We start from the raw sequence: 25,776 nt of genomic DNA on the forward strand, positions 1-25,776 counted from the left end.
TTTAGAGAGCAAAGCATCAAAAGTTCTGTTATTTAGAAGCAGATAAAAAGAAAATCATGTCTTCTGAAATCAAAATATGAGGTAGACACAATCTGCAGGAATTAACTGAGGAGCAGAAAGATGCTGCATTTTAAATGGATCTTTGTCGCGACGGAAAGCTCTAGACACCTCAATGTGAGAATCCAGGAACTTCCTTTATTGTAGATTGACAACAGCTTAATATACACTCTATAATAGGTTCATGAATATTACAGAAATTAGGCTCATTATTGGTGCTCAGTTAGGTGGTGATATCATCTTAACTGTCTTTCATTGTTTACACAGGTGGCTCGTTAAGTGTCTCTGTTTTGGTAATGCCTAGCTCCTGTTTTTCAGCCCAATTTAGAATACCCAAGGACGCTGCTGCTTTCTCACGGCCCTGCTATCTCAGACTTTCTCATGGGCCTAGTCAGACTGCGTCTTATACTTCAGCAGCTCATCCATAGCCTTAGCCATGTTCATATGTCCTCGCATTTCTAACCAATCCTCTACAGATCTTGGATCAAAACTACCTACACAAAACCTCATTTTGGGGTAGTTGTTACTCCATGACATTTTCAACACTTGGTAGTGATGTCTAAGTATGCCTGCCTAGGTGAAACTAGGCAAAAATTATTTGCTTTTTAAATGGTGGTCAGTTATGAAAGCTGATGAAAGTACAATCAGATATCTTGTGCTTTTGATGGGCCTTCCTCTTGAAGGGCTGAGTGCATTGAAGTTAATACTTCTGTCATAGAAACTAAAAACTTGCAAAATAAAATCAAACCATGGCCTTCGACCACTAAACCTTTAAATACTGGGCAGTTAAATCTTACTCTACTGGGGGGAAAAATTAATATTACCAACTTAGAAATTTTTATTGAAATAGTCTTTTATTTTGCGAGTATAAAATGTAGTGTGAATATAGTATTTAGCTATTCCTTAAAATCAGCATTCCTGAAGGGATGCTTTCTTTGAGTTAGAAAGAAGACTTATAGGAGAGAACTGAAATACAGTTTCAATTGCCTTTGTTTTTCCTGAAGACCATTGGTAGACTTTAGATTGACAGGATGAGCAACTTTCTGACATATGTACTGCTTACCTCTTCCTTTTTTTTTAAATGTCATTTTATATATGCACAAGATAGCGTAGTATTTGTAGCTTTGGATCATAATATATGTTACAGGGTTATGTTTAACTTTGGGTAACCAGAGCTTTTTTTAACTGAAAAACCAGTCTGTAGCTTTTCCAAGTTTTGATAATTTGACTCCACTGAAGCAGGCGATCATGAAATAGCAGCTAATTTACATTCCAAAACAGAAAGCTTTTTTTATTGCCTGCAAGCCTAAGGATTTTTTTTCTCTTGAGATATTCTTTTAGGAGATTCAATGGGAAGATGAGTCATAATGACATATACTGACTTGCAGCCTGGTGTAAAAACTAGAGAAGACTGGCACCCAACTCTTGTAACCTACCCAAAATGTTTGGCTGTTCACTAGTTCATACTGCAGCCTCCTGTTTAAATCAGTGGATTGAAATACTTGAATAGTGTGTGGCTTTATAAAACACTAATGTACAATTAAACCTAATTTCTGATGAAATTCAGTGGTAGCAGGTTGCTGTGGAATAGTTTAATGAATAAACATGGTAAATATTTCTTACAAAGGAAGCAATTTTGCATCAATTTGCATGTGGTGACATCATCCAACTCATCAGATGGAATTTAGAGACATTTTAGATTAAGCATGTAATTTTCAGGACAAAAATGTGTTAAAAAGAGTCCTGTTGAGAATAAAAATTGCATCATTATTTTTACTTAGCTGGTGTATCTGTGTAGAGGTTGATAATGTATTACCTGCTGCTTCCGTTATTTTAAAATTATCCCTGGAGTTTTGTTATTCAAAAAAATCATACTTCTTTTAATATATTATGAGCCAATTATAAAAGAAAAAAAAAACAAAACCCCTTTTTGTTAAACTACTCGTTTGCTAGCAATTTAATATTTAATTAAATAAGAGGTGGTCTCAAATAACTGTGTAATGGAAAACTGGAAATATACAATAAATGTGGTTGAGAAAGCCTAGGAGGAGATAGGACCTAACCCTGTACTGAACAGAGGTTTGTTTGTCTTAGTTTGTACTTTTAAAGCGAAGTGTTGCAGTTGTAGTACACCTTTTAATTTTTTCTTGGTGAAAAATTTCTATTGTTACTACAGAAATAGAAGGTCTTGAAGTGTTAAGCCATCATATTGGTGCAACTTTGTTACTTGTTTCTTTTCTGTTGTGTGATTATTTAACTTGGTAATAAATAATGGGAACTGTTTCCTGAAAAAAAAAGAAAAAGAAAAACCCCCTAAACAACCCAAAAGCTTTGAAAGAGCAGAGACAACTAATGTTTTGAATCTGGAAGATTATTAGTCTTCAGAGAGACTCCTAAGTCTCTGCCATAGTCCCCCACATATGCATTAGTAATAAGAACAAAAAAAATGAAACTAGGCTCTTACAGTAATGCTTGGGGTTTATATTTTGTGGACTGAATGTTGGTCTTCCTTAAAATCAGAAAGAAACAATATCATTTCCCTGAAATGAGAACTTGTTCCTGCTACCAAGAAGTGCATGTAAATATTTATTGGATTAATTCTTCCTGACAGCACTTGGGAGTATCAGCAAAATAGAAGCTTCTTTCTTGTTTTGTTGAAGGTGAAGCAAGATTTGAGTTTCTGTGACTGAGTTACATTTCAGACAATGAAACAGGAATTCTCTGTTAACTTTCCTGTTGTGAATTAACACCTAGATGTCCTGGGAAGTTGGCGTTGGACAAGAGACCTTATTCTTTGAAAGGCAAAAAAAAAATATTTTTAACATACTAACAAAGTCTGCAGAGGCAACTGTCAAACTTCTACGTATAGTCTGTATAATTTGTCACTAACAGCATAGATTTAGACCTGGGAAATTGCTATAGAGGTCAAGTACAGGGGGGAAAAAATAGCAAAGCAGTCTAACTAGTACTTGTGCTATGCATTTAACCTGCACAGGATTCAGGGAATGATGAAGACAGAGTAAGCCTCTTCAGTGAGTTCATCATGCAAAAGTCTGCCTTTTAAACTCAGGATCCCAACAATTTTTAAATCACCCACTCTCCTGGTTGATTTTAATGTGGGCATATCCTGGCAAAAGAGCCAGCAGTCAGAAAGGATCTATTTTCAAGTTCCATTGCTATTAATATTGCATAGGTAACAGCATGCATTAAATGACTTCTACAGCAAGCAAATGGGAAAAAGCAGCACCATGCAATGTCAATTTTCAGGCTACTATCACACAGAAGAATAGGTCAGACCTACTTTTTCAGGTTTTCAGCATTAATTAGGATCCTTTGGGTTTTGGACTTGGCGTATGGTTAATGAACTTTGATGTTGGCAAATTACCCTTGGATTTAATATGTGCAGTGCACATAATTGGCTCCTTTTTTTCCTCATGAGTGTAATAATTCCTTTTCTTACGAATTATGACACAGGTGTTCTTCATATGGAAATAAAGGAATGACTAAATATGGGTAATTTTGTTTATTACGTTCTGATGTCACATCAAAGCTATTTCTCATCTCTTTCTTTCCAAATGAAAGCCAGATCTGTAGTTAAATTTGTGTTGAAACAAACATTAGGGAAAATGTATTTGTGTATTCTTGAGTAACATGCCATTAGATCTATGAGTTGTATTCCTTCAGTAGAACTACAAGTTACTATTTAAAGGGCTGTGTGAACCAGACTTTGTTGCTGCTTTGCATTTCATTGTGGATTTACATATGTTGTACAATGTCAAACGTGTCACAGGTTAAACATATTTGGTCACAAAGATGCCTGGCTGATGACTAGGGAGGGGTTTGGCTGTAAAACTGAAGTCAAATTAAGACTTAAGGTTCAAAATTCATGGCAAGGAAAAAGATTTGATTATTGTTTCAACTTCCTTTTTCAACAGAATATGCAGCATGGCAGAATATTATTTTTACTTGGTATCTTAAAAGTGTGTACCTGAACCTATTGCAACCACCTATATTATTGACTAAAAATAAACTGATTCATTTTCTTCAGAAATTGTGTTCCCATTTTAGAAAAAAAATTGTTTCTATCAGTTGACATGAATAATAATCCTTTTCCAAATAGTTTGTGTGGCTTTTCTGGGCTGATTGAAATATTAAATTACCTCTACCATGAGTAGAATAACGTGAATGCCTAGTGAATTAGGAAATAAAACAATTAAAGCCAATTCCATTGTTTCTATATCTTTAAAAGGCTCACATTTATTTTTATAAATAATCTGTTGGATACAAGTATACTGGATAACTGTTCTAGAAGGATTGTTCCATACTGATTGTCAGGAAAACTATCAAATAAACAGCAAACCTGATTTTTATTGCTTTTCATCCTTCTATGAAACTTCTGTTCTTGTCTAGTTAACCACTAGTTAAGCATAATCTTAGTCAACTCCACTGGAGGGCTCATGACATAAATAAGGCAGAAGTACAGGCAGGAGCAGAGTTATGTGTAGACAAACACGTAGAAAATGCAGATAAAGACAACTGGCAGATTGGATGGTTTTGAAAAGACAATTTATAGAATCATTAAACAAAATGATTAATTATAACACATCAGTTTTGTGTTTCTTTTCCTGGGCTTAGCTGTGCATGGTCAATTTAGAATTTAACAGAGGGTAAGAGGATTGACTCCGTAGAAACTATGGAATGAATTAACATCCTTCTGTTCTTTTAGTGTCAAGGATGTCTTGTAAACCATAATTCCAGAATCATAAAGTGTGTTATAAGCTATTTGTACGGTCTTAGGTGACTTATAAATTTGATATGCTGTAGTTGAGATCAATTTAATTAGAACTTTGATAGAGTTTTTTGAATCTTGGTGAAGGAAGGAAGGAGGGTGGTCAACAAAACCTCTACCTTGGACTTCCAGAGGGTGGATTTTGGCCTGTTTGGGGCACTGGTTTTGAGAGTCCCTTGGGAAGAAGCCCTTAATAACAAATGGTTCCAGGGAGGCTCAATATACTTCAGGAAAGAAATCCTAAAGTGGCAGGAGCAGGTCATCTGCTGAAAGATGAGCCAGTGGGCAAGAAGACTGGCCTGACTGAACAGGGAGCTTTTGCAAGAACTCAGGAGAGGAAAAAAAATTAAGCCTATGATATTTTTCATACAAATGTATTTAAAAGACCTTAATAAAAATAGTATGCTGAGTAGGTGGAATTATTGCTCAATATTGCTATGTTGAGTCCTAAAATTTAGAGCTTATTTTATCCTCAACGGACTGTTCAAAAATTCAGTTTTGGAAGACAAAGTGATCTTGGTTAAATATGAAAAGTGAAGTTTTAACCTTTTTTATAATGAATGTTAGTAGGGAGTCAAATTACTTATGCTTTCCTTAAGGAAGCACTAAAAGCCATACAAGAGTTGGTTTTCGTGGCATATATATATTCTATATATGTGCTATTGAAAACGTCAAGCCTCCAGAAACTCATTTCATCTGCCCATAACAGCTGATGCAATGCTTTTTATGTTCGTAGAAGTACGTGACAAATCCAAATTTGAAACCTGAAATGAAAGATCTTGAATGCTCTGTGTTTAAAAATAAAACTCATTGAGTGCATATTTGACTGTGGAAGTCAGTGAAGTGTGTTGAGTCCCAAAACCAAAAAGGTACCTCTTTATGCTTTACCACTGTTTTAGAATAAAACTTATTGTCAAACTTACTGTCCAGGTGTCACCACATCAGTCACAGCTGGTGTGTGGTTGCAGGGGTTTATCTCAGCAGTGACATGAAAATTGTCAATGCAGGCAGCAGAAGAGTGAAAACTAGGTCCTGAGTCTCAAGACAAAGTATGCATTACTTTGAGGAGCAAAAAGCTATTTCCTGCTTTTGACAGCAGGAAGCCTTAATGAAACAAAACAGATTCCTTTCAAAATTCTGCTTGAACAGTGTTAAATTCTGTATTACAGTGTCAAACAAGCATGTTGGAAAATGTAAGAATAAGATTTACGTGTCAATATTTGGCAATGGCTCCCTATGAAGTACAAAAATATGAAGTCTAAAGTTATGACATTGACAAGTTTGAGGGAGAAGAAAGTCATCAACTATCTAAAACCAATAATGCAATGGATTTTTTTTTTAATTTATTAATGAGCACATTAAGCCAGATGGCATGATTAATGATTACAAATGCAAATGTGTTGGTCAGAGAAATGTTAAATTAGAGACGTTCACCTTGGATGTTTTGTTTGATTATTATTGCAAAATAGAGAATCCAGTGGTGTTTAAAATTCAGTGTGCACTTGAGATTCTCGACAAAAGAAATCAGCAAATGAAGCTAAAAGTACTTAGACTGAAAATGTTGAGAGTGTGTACTGTAGAACATAGTAGTTAGCTGAATGTTTATACACATGTTTTGAAAGCTCATTTTGACAGGTTAATCACTGTATATTGGTAAGGAACTAAAAAAAAATAATTTTGTTGGAAGAACAGAGATTTATCAATGATTTGATTCTGCACGTAGAATTGAGTGGTTTTGCTCTGATCTAAGTACATATGGTCACTGGACTTGGAGCTTTTTGAAATGGACTTTGGCTCTTAAAAAAAAAATTAAGCATTCTGTGTATTCTGGCAATGAACTTTCAAACTGACGGTTGGGCTTTAATTTGTAAATGGATTATGTTCTAAAAAATTTGCTGAGGGGTGGAAATCACTCAGTTTGAATGATATATCCCTCTGTGGTGACTTTTAGCATTGTAATACTAAACGTGTCTGGAAGTGTTCAGGGCCATGTTGGATGGAGCTTTTGCTTCCTGAGTCAGGGTGAGTTAGTAAATAGTGAAAACTTCCAAGGAAACAATGTGCAAATGCTTGCCTGGGGAGCCACTCTGCCCTTGTTTTGGGGACCAAGACCTTCAAACTGTGTGACTCTGCAGAGCTAAATACAGGCACAAAAAATGTGCAAGTAGGGCAGATCTTTTAGCAGAACTATTTTAGATCTCTGCAGTAGCTGCACAGGTTTTATCTTTGTCTACGAATTGAGCACAACTTGTCAGGAGAGAACTGGGTATCAATGGTTTGCCATGTGGTTGAACAAGAAAACCCCTATTCTAATTATTTCTGCAGGGAGATTGAAGACTAGAAATGCCTTGTAACTTTGAATCACACGTGTAGTGAGATTGTGTGCAGCTGTAAGCAGATGCATATCAAACACAGAAAAGAAAACCCAGCCTGCTTGTCCACATCTCAAATATTTTTTTTTTCCTGGTCTTCATTCTGACAGGGGCTCCCAGGGCTTACAGGAATGTGTTTTAATAAATAAAATTACAGCCTGATGCTAACAGCGCTACGTAGAGAAGCGACAGTGCTTTGCATTCAAACGACTCTCCAGCACACAGGACAGTGAGTATCCCTGAAATGGGCAAGGAAATGGAAGGAGAATCCACACAGTCTGCCTATTCAGTGCTGCTCTGGAGGAAAGAATGAATAATGCTAGTATTTGGCATAATCAAGTAGGTTCCTAAATGTGTTAATTAGGCAAGCGGACAAAACAAGAACCATAGAAGCAAAATATAAATTTAAACAACACCACCAGTTGTGCTAGCTGATACTCATATGATTCTATTTTTATTTTTTTTATTTTATTGTTTTTTATTTTAAAGAAGTCTGCACCGGGTTAGTAAGCCATTTAGTTTATCAAAACCTGTTGTTCCCTGGCAGGCATTCACCAAGGAAAAGATAATCTACTGTATTTCATCAGTTTTAGTGAGAAATCTGCGTGGTGTGATTAACAAACCTGAATCTGCACTTAGGTAAAAGACAAAATGCTTCTCATGGTAGAATAAAACAGGAAATAAAAAATAGTCTGACTTCTTTCTTTCGCTCATGTTTGCTCTTACTGATCTCAGTGGAATTGTCCTTATCTACAGGGGTCTACATCTCTTAAGCTGGCACCTCCATTATAGACATGAAGTACTGTGTGAAGAAACATTAGAGTAGGAGTTCTAATACTTTTCATACAGGCTCAGTGAAGCAGAGAGTGTGTTGCCTCAAAATAGGTTCTTTCACCTGGTGTGCAAGAGGCCAGTCCACATCCAGAGTCAAGATATTTGATTTATTTACACTTTTGCACAGAAAGGGGGGCTGAGTGCCAAATCCACAAAGCCAACTACAACTACCAAAACTTTTCAGTATTTATACATTTCAGCAAAGAAAGGCATTGGTGGTCCTTGGCTACAAGATAACTAGTTATCTTATTAATTTATATTCTGTCTTCTATTAGTTAATGACTCTCTTATTTCTCATACTAATTAGTCCACATACTCGGTCTTTCTCTTTTGGGTCAGTGGGTTTCTTGGGTTGGTGGCTCTGAGTTGGTGGTCGTGATCTCCCCCTGCCAGAATTACCTTTCACCTGGTTGGTGCTGATTTCAGCACAGAGTTACTGGGTTGGTTTTATTAGTTTTTCTTCCTTATCTTGGGGGTTCTGCCAAATGTCCTCCTGGGCTGTGAATTCTGCATTCTTTGTGCCCACTATCAGTGGTACATCTTTCTTCCCAAGCTTAGTTAACCTCCCCCTAGGTCTGAGGTTGTGGAAGCACGTGAAGCCCTAAACCTTCAAAAGGCAATTCTACCAACAGCTCATTTGTCTTCAACACCTGGACATCACTTAGAGCTTGTTGGCCATTATCTATTTCATGGATTAAATGTTCCTTCTTGTTGACTAGGCTTGGAAGTGTGCAAAGATCAAACATCAAAGATCAACATCCTCTCTTAAGAAAATTTTATGTATTTCACATTTTGCAACATGAGGAATGTCTTTACAAGTCACAGCTAAGAGAATGTCATGTAAAAACCTATTCATAAGATTTGCACATCCATTTTTCATTTTATGTTTTAATCTTTGTAGGGGAATAGATTCACAGAACTGTGCAGTAGGCAGTGCTATAAATCAAACAAGGGCTGGGAAAGAACATTCTCAGAAGTGCTCAAAATTTCAGAATCTGTTTTGAGATTACTCTAGAGCATTTATGCTTCTAGATTATATAGCTAAACACAAACCATCTTCTGCACAAAAGGCATTTAGGTATCAGTGAAGTTGGACCACAGAATCTCTTTTTGGATAGATACTGGGACTTGTAAAGGTACAGTTTACCCTGGTGTAGAAATGTGTCCTCTTAAAATATGAAGTTAGGCACGTAATACATAAATTAAAGTTTTATGCTACTGTAGAGGCTTTATCCAAGTACCTTACACTGGGAAAACTACCCTGAGCAAGCAGCTGTGCTGGCTCAGGCACAATACCTAATTTCACCTGAATATCTTCTAGCAGAAAAGCAATATAGGTAATCTGTGCCTCCAGAAGGCTTGCCAGGATTGTCTTTATCTCCTTTCCACTTGTTTGTCTCAACCTTCCCATCTCACACAAAACCTCAGTAGCTATTAATATGGATGTCAGCTTTCAGGTAGGTGCTACAACTGTACCACCGAGGTAATTCCTTCTTCTCTTTTGCTTGTGATCTCAGTGGAGTAGCCACATTCTCAGGTATTAGTACAGCATCTGGGGAAACCTTGATCCTGGGCATGCAGGATTTTCATAAATGGTAGTAGGGGCTACCATTATATGGGGCTGAGAGTCAGAAAAGAATAGCTGCATATGGAACTTTATCGTGGATAATTATAAAGATCCCCGTTGCTTGACAATTCATAATTTCTTATTGAGGGTTCTCAGTGGCTTCTCATGGCTGTGGTTTGCAAGGCTTGTTTTTTGTTGTTGGTTTGGAGTGGTTTGTTTTCTTTTTTAAAGTAGCATCTGGTTAAAAATGAAGGCAGTTCTAAAGATTTTTTATTGCCATTATATTCAGGTAATAGCCTCTATAGAAAAGTATTAGAAAGGTTACTTTATTAAAGCAGTGTCCTCTATAACTGCAGCAAATAGGGAGATATAAAGCCTGAAAACTTAGGAATTCCATTTAGTAAGTACAATGCATGGGTTTTGGTGGGCAAGGTTACAGTTAGTGGTCTTCCTCAAGGAGATTATTTTAGAAGTCGATGCCGTCATATGCAAGGGAACTGTAATTTTTGTACATGCTCTATGAAAGAGAAGACTTCTCATCTAGTGGAGCTGTCATTGCACCATCAGCTTTCAAAAAGGCCGTTGAAAGAAGATGATTGCTGCTCATAAACATGGTGTTGAAACGTTTCTCCACTTATCAAAGATTTCATTGTGAAAAGGACTTATCCTTTTTATCATACTTGATCAGCTTATTTTAGTAAATATGGTCCAGTTGATATGAAGATAGCCAATTCCTATTCTTAGCTCTACTACAGACCTGCTATATGACCTTTACAATAATAATAATAATAATAATAATAATAATAGAATTTTGGATGGTAAAGCACAAAGAATACCTGAGCTGTTAGTTTTTCGCAACAGATTATAATGGAGACTTTTATCTTGCTTTTACTATGTGTATTAGGAAAAATTCTTTTTCACTTGTTCATCTGCAAACTTTGATTATAGGAAAAACAAAACCAGAAATGAATAGCTTTAATCCCCAAGGCTTGAAAATAACAACACACATTTATCAATGAGACACCTTATTCCATGTGCTGCATTTCTCCAATTAGATTTTGCTTATCTTTGAAACAATATAAACTTTGCTTGTCTTAAATCATAGACTAGACAAGACATATGTTTTCAGCATACACTGGATTTTTTTCATGTTATGTATGTCTTCAGCAGAGTATCCTGAAAAAACTTTGACTTCCAACAGGTACTTGTTTTAAATATAACTGGTCAATCAGTTAAACTAATGCAATTATAGTACTGGAAGCAGCTAACTGTGGCACTTCAGTAACAAAGTTGAATGGGTTTTACATTGCTTTTAAAATAATGTGACTTCTTTATGGATGTGTCCTGACTGTTCCACCCCGATTTTTCTGGGATCTAAATGTCTGAGTGATACTACAGGTAATGCTGTCTTGTAAAACAGTAAAATAACAGTAACAGTTGTAAAAAACAGATTTGGTTCTTCAGGTGTACAATAATGTAGAATTACGCTGTTAACTCTTCTTAACCTCAAGGTCTTTTCTATTTATTCTACTGCATGCTCTATGCTGCCTGCATGAAATTACACCAAAATTCCTTAGGAAAAGTCTTCAGTAACAGGAAATTCGTGTTTTCCCTGAGATGCTCTCTGATGCGCATCGCCTTTCTCTGCTGGGTGTCATCATTAGACAACAGCTCGAGCACACCAAGACCGAGAAGTCTTTGGTCTCTTTGTTCTTGATGTTCTTGGGTGAGAGCAGTGGGAAATAACACACACAAACTAAACACAACGTGATGGTGAAGATTCTAAGTCCATGCTACCTCTCATTTAAGTGGCAGAAAAGTTCAGGCTAATGTAGTGGAAGCACCAAACCCTTGCAGCACAAAGAGAAGGTTTTTGTCTTTCGTGAGCAAGATGATCTCAATAGGTACCTTCAAAAAAAACAACCTGCAGAAGTAGCTCTTATTGCTGAGTGGATGCAGTGTCAGTGGGATTGTCCAAAACAGCAGTTGTTTGCTGCTGAAAATAAAAGTTTGGAATTGCATCCTGAGTCACAGGCCTGAAACACTGAAAACTTCAATAAAATTTGGAAATGAAGACCAGTGCTCTCTGAGTAGCAAAGGTGAAGAAATAAAACAACAGATCGAGGTGAGAGCTCAGAATGTGCTCTTTCATAGTCAGTAAGCAGTCAATGAATATAATGGACCACTGCATCCAGAACCAGATATCACCAAAAATGACAAATATGGTATTAGAGTTTCATGAAGCATGAACTCTCAAGTTTAGCACAATAATGTATTTTGATTTTAATTGTGAGTCATGTCTTGAAAAGGTCTCTGGCCCTTCTTAAAAATCTGTACTGCATTCTTAGCCAAATAACTTTTTTTTTTTGGCTTGTAGGTCAACATGCAGTTATTTTACCTTTTGCAGACAAGTATTTTTGGGGTATATTGGGAGAACCTCATGTAGAAGTTAGGAGGTACTTTACCCCAAAAAATACCTTTAACTATGGAACTTCAGTAATTGAGAAGCATGCGGGCTTGCTTTATTGCCTACATGTGTAGCTGAATAAGCACCAGGTGGACAAAATTCAGTGATTAAGTATAATTCATTCAGATATAGATTCTGAACTAATTTTTAGTCTTAATTATATGATGCTAATATCCATACCAATCTCCACTCTTAGCCTTTGCTTTCGTTTTTCTTTCAAGTCATTTGGAAGGAGAGTGAGGAGAGCGAGAGATTTTATTTTTGGACAAAAATTAGAGCATTTTTTTAATATATTCCAAAATGACTGTTCTTGTTCTATCTGTTTGCTTTTTTTTTCCCTTTGGTGAGAGAAGGGGTTGATTTCTCGAGTGAAAGGGCAGCTATTTTGACTGAAATGACTTAGACAGGAGCAGTGCTACTGTTTTGAGTCAGCAGTTTTGTGAGCAGCCAGCACTTAATCTGATAGGAAAAGGGTGTCGTGCCTCTCTTGTTGGCAGACATGCCTTTCCTTCTGTGTGCATGAGTAGACCTGCTTACGAGGCATATCAAGGAAACAATCTTGCTGAAGCTTTATCCCAACCCTGATCTCTCTCTCTGTCTCTCTATGTGACTGATTGTGTGTTATCACTAGTGCTGGCATGAACAAGGAGAGGGGGTCAGGTGGTGACAGCCTGTCTTAAACCTACTCCAGAGGGAAAAAGAAAGGCAAAGATGCTCCTGGGTGCTGTCTTTAGTTCGCTAAGACAATCAGTTTGACATTAAGGCAAACCCATTCCAAATATATTTCCAGTGCCATATGCTGTGATGTGTTTTATATAGACTGAGAGGCAAAAAACTTTTGAGCTGTGTTCAGTAGGTTGTAGCTGCTTTGAAAACAGAGTGATATGGGCATTTAGCAGTGCCAAGAAACTTTGAAGACTAAAGGAACTTGCAACGGATTGCATGAAACTTCTACACTTTACACTGACTGAATACCACCATCTGGATGATAATGCCTATATAATAAAGATTAATTTAGAGATAAGGTTTTATTTAGGTAATGTACGGCCAATTTCTTAATTTTATTAACACTGTACACTCAAAGTTTCTAGACTTAAAAGGATTTTTCTAAGGTTTCTTACTTTGTAACAGTCTGTCAACACAGAAATATGTGCAGATCTTTGGTAATGAGACTGTCACATAAGTAAAGTGTTAATGAGGGATTTTATTTTTCTAATTTCAAACTGAAACCCACGTTATTAAAACCCCCTTCTAATTGTTCAGAAATCTGTAAAGCTACAGTTAGCAGAGCTGTGTATCTATTACACACAGCACTGTAAAGATTAATTTTCCTCCTTCACTGTCTGCCAGTTCCATTAACAGGCTGTTAGTTTATCTATGATAAATGCACTATATGTAATGCAGTGGGACAGTCTCTTAATTTAAGCACCTAGCATGGTGTCAGTCTAAATCTCCTTCAGCTGATTTAATTAGCAAAGCTCCGTGTTAATCAATTTGCCAGTAAACTTTCAGACTTAAGTGAGGAAAAAAAGAATCCCTTCACAAAACAAAAAATTAGAATTAGGCCAGTTATAAAAGGAATTTATGTGACTTTTTTAGGAAATGTTTAAACAGGAGGTGGGTTTTTTTTAGGAATTTTTAGGAAATGTTTAAGTGTTATTCAACACTAGTTGTCTGATTTTTAGTAAGCTTTCCTAATTTGACTTCCCATATTAAATTCTGCTATTTCTTGCATATTTATTAATAGAAAAGGGTTCATTTACCAAATGTGTTCATTAATATATTATCTCTTACAAGTAATAGTGCTATGTTTTCTATATTCTATATATTTCCACATATTATTTCATGTATATATACACACACATATATTATTATTTCCATGATGCAGGGAAAAAAACTTACTTCTATGAGCTAAGATCATTTTAACTATGTTGCTTCTCTATAAATATCTTAAAGCTGCCAGGGCTGTTTAAATTCTTGATCCCATTTGTATAGCATGAGATGTCATCTTCATTGAACACCTGACTTTAAGCTTTATTGTAGAAATCAGTTATTTCCTCTCTTTTTTTTTTTTTTAAATGAAAAGATCCAAACATCTCTTATAATAGTTTCATCATTGGAGCTTCCTTCATTCTATTCCCAGTGCAGTGCCTGAAGTTCGAGTAGAATTTTGTTCATTAGAATTACAGCTGCTTCTGAAATGCTCCCAAACCAGTCCTTACTCTTGTCTGGGAAGAGATGTTATGTATTTACAGAATTATTCACATTCTGTTCTGCTATGTGAAATGTGCATCAGCAGTCTCAGTGCTACATTTACAACACTCAAACTGTAATACATTGTAGGTGTGTGCACTTAGGTTTCTAGGAATTGCATCTATCTGTCCATCTGAAAAGATCCTGGAAAGTTTGGACTGATTTTCTCCTTTTTGCATTGTCCACCTTTTGCTGTTTGTGTGATTATTTATTTAAACTGCTTGGGTTTTGTTCCCAGGTTGCACAGCACCTTCAGAGTAAGGATTAGAATAATTAAGTGTGACTAACAAATTTTCTATGTGAATTTTGAAGTGTCTGGAACGTCAAAGTCCCTTTTGTGCTAACTACTATGTAAATATAAAACAGTAGCTTATTCATTTGTCTACTCCAAAGAAAAAGGAGATAAAAAAGAAGAGGCATAGCAGCTATCAGGATGGTGATTTCATGCCAAAAATCAATTCTGCTTTCTTGGAGGAGGGGGGGATAATTTATTTAAGTAATATAAGAAGCCAAAGAGACAATGTACCACAGAAGGCAAGAAAGGTAGGAGTGATGTTAGAAAACTATGGATGTTTTACCTGTGCTTTTGTACAAATGATTCTGGATAACAGCAAAGCCCCCCTAGAACTCTTCATACAAAAGTCAGCACAGTTCTGATGATCAGGAAATGTTAAAGGAATTTTAATAGGTCTAGGAGAACTGTGTTTAAAAAAAAATAATTAAACCACCAAAAACATAACAAAAGACAAGAAATGGCAAACAATAATTCCACTTGCCTTGCTTTTAGTTTTGTTTTCAGTATGCATGTTGAAGCCAACTCAACATACATGAAGCCAGTTCTCTTTGAAAATCTTTGGTTAGTTGCTTGATTCTTATGCTCTGTGTTGGGCTGAGTTTTATAAAACTCTGTTGTTTGCTCCCCCCTGCCCACATACTGATCTGGCTAATTCAGGGTGTGAAACCCTTTTAACGAATTTGGGAAAAATACATACATACATGAGTGGATACACAGTTATCCACTCAATTGTGACATAGTTAATTGGTCCACTCAACTGTTGATAACTCTTTATCTAAACCAAAAGCTGCCTTCTGGTCCCCTTCGTGCTGGTGTAGTGAGCTCTCTTTCATAGAATCATAGAATCAACCAGGCTGGAAAAGACTTCTGAGATCATCAAGTCCAACCCTTGATCCAACCCTGCCGTGGTTCCCAGACCATGGCATTGATGCCACATCCAGTCTCACCTTAAACACCTCCAGGGAAGGAGAATCAACCCCCTCCCTGGACAGCCCATTCCAAAGGCTGATCACTCTCTCTGTAAAAAATTTCTTCCCAATATCCAACCTAAACCTCCCCTGGCAGAGCTTAAGATTGTGACTTCTTGTCCTACTGCTGGTTCCCTGGGAGAAGAGACTGACCCCCACCTGGCTACACCCTCCTGGCAGGGAGTTGTAGAGAGTGAGGAGGTCTTCCTTGAGCCTCCTCCAGGCTGAACAGCCCCAGCTCCCTCAGCCTCTCCTCATAGGAGAATTTATTGGCTAGTCATGCTGGGTCCTCAAAGATCATTTTGTTCCAACCCCCCCCCCACTGTGATGACCAGTAATGTTTCTGGTGAGGTTGAGCTCTGCTGGTAAAATTGGATTTGAAATTCCCCTAAAGTTTCTCATTTAAATGAATTGAGCTATGAAAAGCACAACTCTTTGCTACTCTACGTTTTATCAATGTAACTGAAGACAAAGGTTTAATTTTCTCTTTGAAACCTATTTTCCTTTGTACTTTATGAACTTAATGTGTTTTAATTATTTGTTATTACCGTCTCAAATCAATTTAGAATTTTTGAGGTAATTAAGATGTAATTATGTTCCTTTTCCCTCCCTTTGAAAAGGTTATTCTTATGTGATAGTACAAATGTTTTTCCAAACAGTTCAGAAAAAAGAAAATCCTTAAACACTGCAATGAAATGCATGGTAGAGTGTAAAGTGAAGTGTGAGACACTGAAACAGTATTCAGATTTTTTCCACTTGGGGTTAGTGGCCCTGGGAAAAAACTGAAGGAGATGCCCAAAGTTGTAGCATTTGTGATGCAAAGTGTTTTAGGGACATCTTTGTGCAGAAGCCAGACAGGGGAGACAGTAAGATGGAAAACAACTCATGGGTTGGGATAAGGCAGAACCAATGCAGCTCTTGACAGGCTGTATATGATATCAGAATTAATCAGGGTTTTATGATCTGAACTTTTACTTGAACAGCTTAGAAATTTTAATGGAAAGACGACATTCTGGGGTAAATAATTTTTATGCTGTTCTTCTTTCACTGTCTCTGTAGTCTTCATACCACTTCATTACCTCTCAGTCTTTTCTCCAGTAAAATTTGGTTTACTTCTCCAGGGACATGTAGGTCATGTCATCAACCTCTTGGCAGCAGGGCTCTATATCTGGGTACCACGTGTTTTTCACATTCACATGATGTTCAGGTGCTTGTGGGAGTGAATGAGATGTCTCATTTGATCTGTTGGTACTGATATTATATTTTAGCTGTTGTTTTCTGGAGGAGACTGCAGTTATTGTTTTAGTTTTAACTGCACTGGAGAAAAAGGTCCATCATCTATAGCAAGTTTGATGCTGTACACTGCTCCAAGGCTTAGCTTGAATTAATTTATATGAAAAGGGTTTTAAAAAAAGAGAGAACAGGAAAATCTAGTACATAGGTGATATGTAAGGTTGATAGCTCATATCTTGGAAGAAAGGCAATGCTGCTATGCTTGAACAAATATTATTCTCTCTATGATTCTAGTCTGAGATTAAACAGTAGATACGAGTTTCTCCGATAAGAAGTTTGAGGTTAAGATCTTATCCAGGTGATGGATTATTGTAGTAAACTTCTTTTTTTTACCACTTCTTTTATGTGTGTGCTGTGTATTAGAAGGAATATGATGATAAATGAAGGAATGATAAACGAAGTTGTGTAGAAAAAGATCCAGTACTCAAGGAAAGAGACTTACTGATGTCATGAGGTGAGAATACCATGGAGAAAGAGTGTCTCTATGTTAAGTTACTTAGAAAACTGTCACCTTGGATTTTATGCTGAATGTGCCTTTTTTTTTTTCTTTTTTTGGTGTGGATTGGTTCTGTTGTAGTCCCTTCATTAAAATGAAGGAAGTATTCGGGACAAAGTGAGCATATGAAAAAGGAAAAGACTTTCTTGTGTCTGTGACTAACAGGGCTTTATATATGGCAATATTAGGCACTTTATGTCAGCACAAAGTAAATATAAGTCCAAGCCAATTAAAAAGCATGGAAATTCTTCTTGTATAAGTGTATAACTGTGCACACAAAGTAGAGAACAGTGGAAGTTGTCTTCCTGCTCGTTTATTTCCTGATGATTTACTGAGACCCTTTTAGTAAACTTTTTTATTCCCAACATAGCGTCCCATTCTGCAGAAGAGAGTTCTATCTGCAAAAGACACATAAGCAGGGTCAGACCCATACCCAAGGTACTTTTCCTGAGTCTCCTCAGAAGATAAAATGCACAGTGCTCTGTATTCCCGTCACTTAGCTTTGAGAAGTATGAGCTGGTGTGCCTTCTGTTGAAGTTCACTTTCAGGTCATATCTATTCAGAGGGGGAGAAAATTATTACAAACCAAAATACTTTTCCTGAGGCACGTAAAGAAACTTGAAATGTCTACCAATTTTCAGTGATACGTGAAAACAAAGTCTGTTTCCTTTCAGTGTTTTGCTTTTCTTTACTGTTCTGGGGGAGAAGTTTCTCAGCGGCAAGCTGAGAGATGCAAGTTGTTCACTGAGAGCAGAAATAAAAATACACCACGATGGAACATTCTCCAGTCTTTCACCTTGAATCAGGAAATTTGCTTTCTGAATTTATCCTAGCTTTCTGTCTTATGCCTATTTTGGAATGACTGAACCATGAAGACAGCTATTTTTGAGCTGAACTCTGTTTTGCAGCCACACAACCATCCCTTTTTAAAGTTCCATGATATTTAATGATTGAAATCTGTTAAACGGATTTGCAGTTCTCTTCCTCTCTGGTTGATCTGTTACTGTTTCTAATCTCTACTGCAAATTCTTGGAAATGCTGATCAACCAGACAAATGGTGGCAAGTGAAACACTTATTTCATGAGGCATTACCTTCAAGTTTCTGCACTTGGAGGAAAGATATATGCTCAAACTCCCTCAAATTTTTTCTCTAGGATGGAGCACAATGTGGTTTTACTCTCCTCCAGTGCTCTCTGGCTCTCTGTACTGCTCAGACTGCATTACTGTATCTGTGTTAACTCACTGGCTGTCTTTTAAATGGCAATCCTGATCAAAGATGGGCTTGAATTTTTATATCTCCTCAAAGGTAAAGATGTCTGCTTTTTGGGGAGGTGATTTCTGTATTTGTTTATAGACTCATTGTCCTTTATAATTTACCTTTTAGCTGTAGAGTTGTCAAGTCTATCAGAGTCTTTAGCTTCTACTTATTACTGTGTCAAACATCTGCTACTTTACAACTCTGACCTACGTTTTTGATACTGGGCCATGAATTGTTGCTGCAATTCTGTTCATGCATGTGTATGATCTTAAAATAGTTGCAAAGTATTGCCAGTTATGTAATTTTCTTGCACTAGAAAGAATGGCATTTCCTATATATTGTTGTTGTTCATTAACTGGGATACAGAAGATCTTTATCTGACAGATAACGAAAGGCAAAGGTCTTTCTCCTTTTAAAAATAATATGAAAATATGCAACCATCATTATTGCCTGAAGGGTGGTTGTGTATGTGCATCCTCATACTACATTATTTTAATTTAAAAAGCCTCAAAAAAGAGCTCTTCACATGGTAGAGTTCTCATTATTCCATCTCTCATATATGCGTCACTGTGCAAACAACGTGCAGGCAAATTATTCTCTTGGCCAATAATCTTACTTTTATTAAAAGTAACTTCCAATTAGGCATGGCAGTAGAAGTGAAAACAGTGTGTCTTCTGTAAGATGATGCTTTGCCTTTACTGTTATTGAAGTTCTGTCAAGACCAAGTCACAGCAGTAATTGATTACATTAGTGCTTCTGAAATCATACTGTGTACAACCTGACAGAAATTTGGCACCACCAGATGCAGAGTTAGACCTTAAGTTAGAAGAAATCAGAGATGTAGATATTAATTGAGGTATTTTGGTGATATGATCACTGAGCAGCTCACTATTGGTCTTCACTGAAGTGGTGAGAGTAATTCCAGAGAGAGACCTCCTGTTTGTCCAGAGGTAGCTGGGAACACACTAGGATTTCACACTAATCAGAGCTTTGCAGTTAAATTATTGCTTTTAAATGGATGCTAAGTTTGAAAACAAAAAAAAATTTAGGCCAACAAATTCCCTACCTGTGATGTTTCCTTCAAAGCTGTGGTTTTGATGGGAAGCTGCAGCAGTATACTGTTGTGATAACATCTTCCATTTACATGGTTAGAAGAGCTACAAAAAAAGGGATCTACTACCTTAGGCTACCAAGTGCAGTAAACTAATGGCATGAAAACATTCTTTAATGTCCTTTTATTTCATTTAAGTGCTACATATAGAAAGGTTTTTTAGGGAATTTTTTAAAAATACAATACTGAAAGCCAGGACACTTCAATAATTACTACAGTAGCAAGCTTTTTTGAACATTTTAATTTTTTTCTGTTGTAAATTATATTTATTATTAAAATTATGTATGTAATTTGATTCCACTTTTCTCTATTTTTATTAGAGTATTGGCAAATATGGTCTAATGGTGGTACTCCAATTGTGTATATGAGATGGTTCATGTACTTTTTGGTACATGCAAGTCCACAGCAGCAAGATCTAGGTTTTGTTCTTATATAGCATTTATAATAAAATGCCATTAATGATGATAATAATCAGTGTCACTATTAAGAAAAGAGTTCTTTAAGACATGTAAAGTAGGAGTCACAAGTTATAACTGCCTAAAGTAGTAATTTTTGTAATTTTGCTCTTACAAGAGTGAAACATTTTTTCACCCACTTTTTTAATGAAAAGAAAGGTTTTAATAATTTTTCAAAGGTCATTAATTGTCACGAATTTATGATGGGTGAATGCACCTAACCTGAAGACAAGGTCACAGTTTGAAAATACCAGCCAGGATGGTAATATAATTACTTTGATTTATAAGAAGTTTAAATAAATGTCTGGATTTTAATATGTGCTCCTCAAGCTTAGCAAGGTTAAGGACTGATTGAGTACCTACAGTGAAACTCTTGCTAGTCTGTGTGACCCTAAGTATCTTAATAACTAAGAAAGAATATAGCTTAAATTCTTCTCGAGTATTAATAGGAAAATCATGAAAACGTCCTTACTTCAGGTGACTATTTTTCTGCTCATTTTATCCAGCATGTGTTCAAAAATGCCTTGCTGAATTCAGAACAAGGGGGAAGAAAAACGAGTGATGCCAACTAGTAAATGATGTAAATGGTTTTATGTTGTGGGATTTCATAGCACAGGAGTGGGATTACAAACCAAATTACTAACTCTCAAAGCAGACATGCCTTTACACTCACTACATTTGTGTAATATAAATAATGAAATGGATGAATTAGCTGCATTTTAAATAAAATGTTAAATGCAGCAGGAAATAAATCTACTATTGGAATCCAAATTGCTGGAAGAACACAGATTTTTGCTTCATGCACAGTACTTGGGGTTTTTAGTTGATGAAAAGGTGGATGCTATGATCTCTTAGTTTGTTTATCTGGGAAAAATATAAAATACTGAATTGAAAATGGATCAGTACCAATGGCTTAAGTGCATGTTAGCAGCCCTTGTAACTGTGAAAACTATAGGGACTTGAGAAACTCTGAAGTTTACAACCTTTATGGATATTTATTGCAAGGGTATTTGGAAATGTTTGTTTAAAACCAAGAAAAAAGCCTAAGTTCTTAATGGAAAACTGAAAGGAAAGGAAATTGTCTGAAGTTGTAATCTACTGCTTAGCTGTTGCATTTCAGGATCATATTAAAAAAGATGTTTAATTCTGCAGAGGACTTGGTTATGAAAGCAATGTCACCAAGTCATTGAGAGCCATCTGCCATTTGACAAAAAATAGAAGAAACTTCTTGGGGAATCATCTGCATCATATTTTTAGAGAGAGTCTGTTTTTCAGAATGAGTGGGACAAGACTAGAAAACTAGAAGCAAGCTTCCAAGCTCTAGGACCTGTCTGTGGAAATGTGTGTTGTTAGGTATTTACAAGCTCTCAGAAAATCAGATTGCTTTGGAGTGACATTTTCAATGCCTCACTTCACCTCCTAGATGTTTAGAGTTGTGGTTTTTTTAATAATAATAATAAAAGAAAATAAATTCCTTAATTTGTAATAGGGTTGCCAGGATGTTCTGATTGACTTTGGTTATTTCCTGAGTAAGAGGCAGCAACCAGTTCAAATATAGCCTTGGCAGAGAGTTCGATAGCGTGCTCCAGCTCAGTAATGTGCTTGATGAGCATTCTAGGAAAGGATCACAGTTTATATATAGTCCCAGCTATCAATAGCACATCTTTGCTTACCTGGGAGGAGGGAGTAGCAGCAGCATAAACTTTTACTGCCACAGACTAAAGACTTGGCCTGTTAAGGTTGTCACTGGCCAAAGCGTCAAAATAAAAATATTGGAATAATGCAAAAATCGTCCTGCTTGTCCTATCTTTTGTGACTTGTGTCAGGCAGCTGTACTGAAATATGTATGAGGATGTAGACTATTGTCTCTGGGGAAAAAAAATATTTAGAGGTATCTATGTACATTCTTTTCAAAAACACCACCACTACCTTTTGGAGGCTCATGGTTTAGTGGCTGGTTTTGGTTTAGATCCTTTATTTTCCTTTCTTCCATTTGTATGTCTCTTTTGGACAATTTTTACTTGAGTTTTCAGGGTATACAACTCAGCTGAGCTGTAATAAAATTTTTATAGGTAATTCACAGGCTTTTCTCTTTGCTTGCCTTTAGTGAGTCCTTTAAAACTCGAAAAATATGAATTCCCATCTCTGATCAAATATGAAATGTCAAGTGTAGCTTCATGCTTTTCAATATTGTCATACTTTTAAAAGACTAAAAGGGGAGAGAAACTTGAAATTAAAATCAATAATTCTAGCTATGTGTATCTGCTATTTGTCCACATACATGTTAATTTGACTCTGCTCTGAGGTTATTAATCTGAAGTGCTGCTTATCAAATTTTGAAGATGCCATTTCTCCATTCAGTCACACAGACCTGGATATTCAGCAGATTCTTTTACAGAACTGACATTTGCTTTGAGTTAGCCCTAACTGCCAGTTCTGCAAATCAGCCCATTCAGAAAAACGGTGTTAAGTGTTAAATTTATAAGCAAGTCTTAAAAGGAGTCAGGAATTGGGAAAGGAAGTTGAAGTTTTATTACATTATTTCCAATGTTAAGCATAATGGCCTGAATTTCTACATATTTTTTATTTTTCCTTATAATAAATCTGGTTGATTCTTGCGTTATAGGTATTCAGAAAACACTTTAAACGTTTTCTAAAATCTTTCTTCAAAATAATTAATTTTTATCAACTTCCCTGTTGTAATTTCCATTTAGTTAGTTGCTGATCTGTATTCTTGCTAGTGAATAAAAAAACGATTCTTGCAGAAGAACTTAAATAATACCAAGTCTCATTTCAGTCAGCATTAATAAACATGGGCTGTATGCTGCACTTGTCAGATCCACCTTTTAATACAGAATCTGATGACTGTCAATTATGTTTCCCTCCTCAGGAGGGTCCTGGAAGGCTGAATCCTGAAATACTTGCCTTCATATTTTTAGGCTCACCCCCAGCACATGTGCTCTGCTAGGTTTAGGGATAGTGTTTCCTACTTTCAGTAGGAACAATGATCCCACCCAGAGTTTTTTCTGGCACTTCTCATCTCTTTGTCCGAATACCAACAGTATAAGATTATATCTTTTTTTACTGCTACCACTGTTATAATTATTTTTGTTATGCATTTAAAGATGATATATTTTTAAACTACTACTACTATTATAATTATTTTTGTTGTTATTATAATCATCATCAGCAGGAGCTGGCTATTTTTGATCATACCTGGGTACTTTGTCAATAATTTATAGCACTTTCTTTAGGTAATGCAAGTGTTAAGAAGTGCACTTTAATTCTTAACTCAATATAGGCAATAAGTTAAATTAGGTGACAGTAAATCATAGAATCACTAAAGCTGGAAAAGACCTCTAAGATAAAGTCCAGCCATTAATCCAGCCACCACTGTGTTCAGCACTAAACCATGTCCACAAGTGCCACAGTTGTTCTTTGAAAAAGTGCCAAGCATGTTTTCCAAGTTCTTGACATCTTCTGCACTTGCTGCAAGTATTTCTAAGTTATGACTACAGTGACACTGATAGTTGTATGTATATTGATAAATGCTTGTATTGACAGATTAGGAAATGTTTATTGCTGATTTTTAGTTGTTACTTCAGCTTTTAATCAGTGGAAGAATTATGCCCTCAATCTAGAGTTGATCATCATTTAGGGAGTATACCTGTATGAAATACAACACAATTATGGATCTGACCATCTGCTCAGTTGTCACTTTAGAGTCTCTTCTAAATTCTGACCAGAAGTCCCAGATACTTCTGTACTCCTGTTAACATGAGAAGGTAGAAACTGCAACCCTGTAACAATTGCAAATACACACCTGGTCCCATGTTCTCAGTAGCAGCTACTTCAGAGGAAGGATTATCTGTATGGATGTGTAGAATAAAATAGCTGTAATTGTCACTGTTGATTTGAATTCAGACGTCCCAACCCATTTATTTCTCTGCATTTTTGCTATTCACTAAACATAATGAAATTTGAGAGAAAGAATATGATGAAAATAGAAGCTTCAAAAGTTCTGAGTAAAAGACCACATTTCACTCTGTGAAACTTTACCAACATTTTTGCTTAAAACATGCTGAATCAGTCAAAACCAACGTTGTCCTTTTGCTGTCTTTCATTTGGAATGAAAATGAAATACGTAGAATAAGTGTATTGTAACTATTGTAAACGCATGAGTCAAAGATGATCTTGCTGATGTACTCGTGGAATAAATGGGGCAAGGGGTGTGTGTGTGTGTGGAAATCAAGAGGAATCTTAATTCCCTTCTAAATTTAGAAGGACTGTTGGCTTTCTAGGCACTTGCAGACATGTTTTACTGGTGGACTTAGCTGTACTGAGTTAATGGTTGGACTTGATGATCTTAAAGGTCTTTTCCAATCTAAATGTGTACATAATTCTATGTCGAGTTCAAAAGCAAATGTTCTAGGCTTAACCATTACCTGATTAATTGCAGCTGGCATGTTGCCTTAACTTGTTTTGGAGGATGACTTTAGTTTGCAGCCACCGTCTGTAACTGGTGTTGAACCTCCATAAACCAATCTGCAGACCTGCAGCAAAGCGCAACGTGCAAAATGCACATTGTCTTTTGTATTGTAAAGTATGTTTAGCCTGCTTCAGAGAGCCTTTGTGCCTGCAGATGTCTAAACAAATCACAAATCAATTTTTAGTGAATATTTGTTAAACTCTTCCCAGCTTCTCTGGGCATACTGTGTAGGGTTTTAGAAAGTCTCTGCAGGAGACAGAAAGCCTCCCTGCACAGGAGGAGGCCACAAGCTCTTGTCTGCTGCTTTTGCTGGTTCCAGTAGTTATCTCCAGCTGATGTGAACACCCCACTGCATGACAGCACTGCAGGCTGCTAGGGGAGCATGTGGTCCCCCCTCTTCTGACAAACTTAAGAAAGAGGAGGTTTAAGAAAGAGGGGCAGGAAGATCATAGAATCAACCGGGTTGGAAAAGACCTCTGAGATCATCCACTCCAACCCTTGATCCAACCCCGCCGTGGTTCCCAGCCCATGGCACTGATGCCACATCCAGTCTCACCTTCAACACCTCCAGGGACGGTGACTCCACCACCTCCCTGGGCAGTCCATTCCAATGGCTGATCACCCTCTCTGTAAAAGATTTCTTCCTAATATCCAACCTGGCACAGCTTTAAGACTGTGCCCTCTTGTCCTGTGCTGTTGAAGGTGTGAAGATGGTCTTGGAAGTTTACTGGTGAAGACGAGTTGCTGTAAAGATGGCTGGGAATGTGGTCTTGGAAGGAGTTGTGCAGTGCCCAAGTGGGGCACTTCAGAAGGAGCTACAGCTGTGGGTCACCTGTGCCAGGGCAGAGATACCCCTGAGGGAGGGCAGACTGTGGGTCCCACGTGAGAGTGGGACCACCCCGAGTGACTGCAGTCCATGGAGGACTCACATTGGAGCAGGGAAAAAGCACCAGGAAGCCAAAGCAGGAGGGGAAAGCTACTGTGCACTGGCCCCTATCTCCTGTGATTCCTGGGATGGCTCAAGAGTGACCTGCCAGGCACATACAGAAAGCTGAGATGAGGTGTGGGGGAA

At 36.9% G+C, this 25,776-nt stretch overlaps 1 protein-coding gene across 3 annotated transcripts in view; it reads left to right on the plus strand.

The window, feature by feature from the left end:
• Positions 1 to 25,776, plus strand: part of LUZP2 (leucine zipper protein 2) — a 132,610-nt gene that overhangs the window by 14,391 nt on the left and 92,443 nt on the right. The window contains exon 1 of one of the 3 annotated variants that reach the window (XM_064657197.1): positions 7,365 to 7,447. The exons of the other annotated variants lie outside the window; for them this stretch is intronic. Within the exon in view, the coding sequence (XP_064513267.1) occupies positions 7,380 to 7,447 (68 nt within the window). The 5' untranslated portion in view covers positions 7,365 to 7,379. Of the gene's footprint in view, positions 1 to 7,364; positions 7,448 to 25,776 lie in introns of those variants that run through there. 3 annotated transcript variants of the gene reach the window in all.

This window comes from Pseudopipra pipra, chromosome 6 (assembly GCF_036250125.1).
Source record: "Pseudopipra pipra isolate bDixPip1 chromosome 6, bDixPip1.hap1, whole genome shotgun sequence".
In the NCBI taxonomy this organism is placed as follows: Eukaryota; Metazoa; Chordata; class Aves; order Passeriformes; family Pipridae; genus Pseudopipra; species Pseudopipra pipra.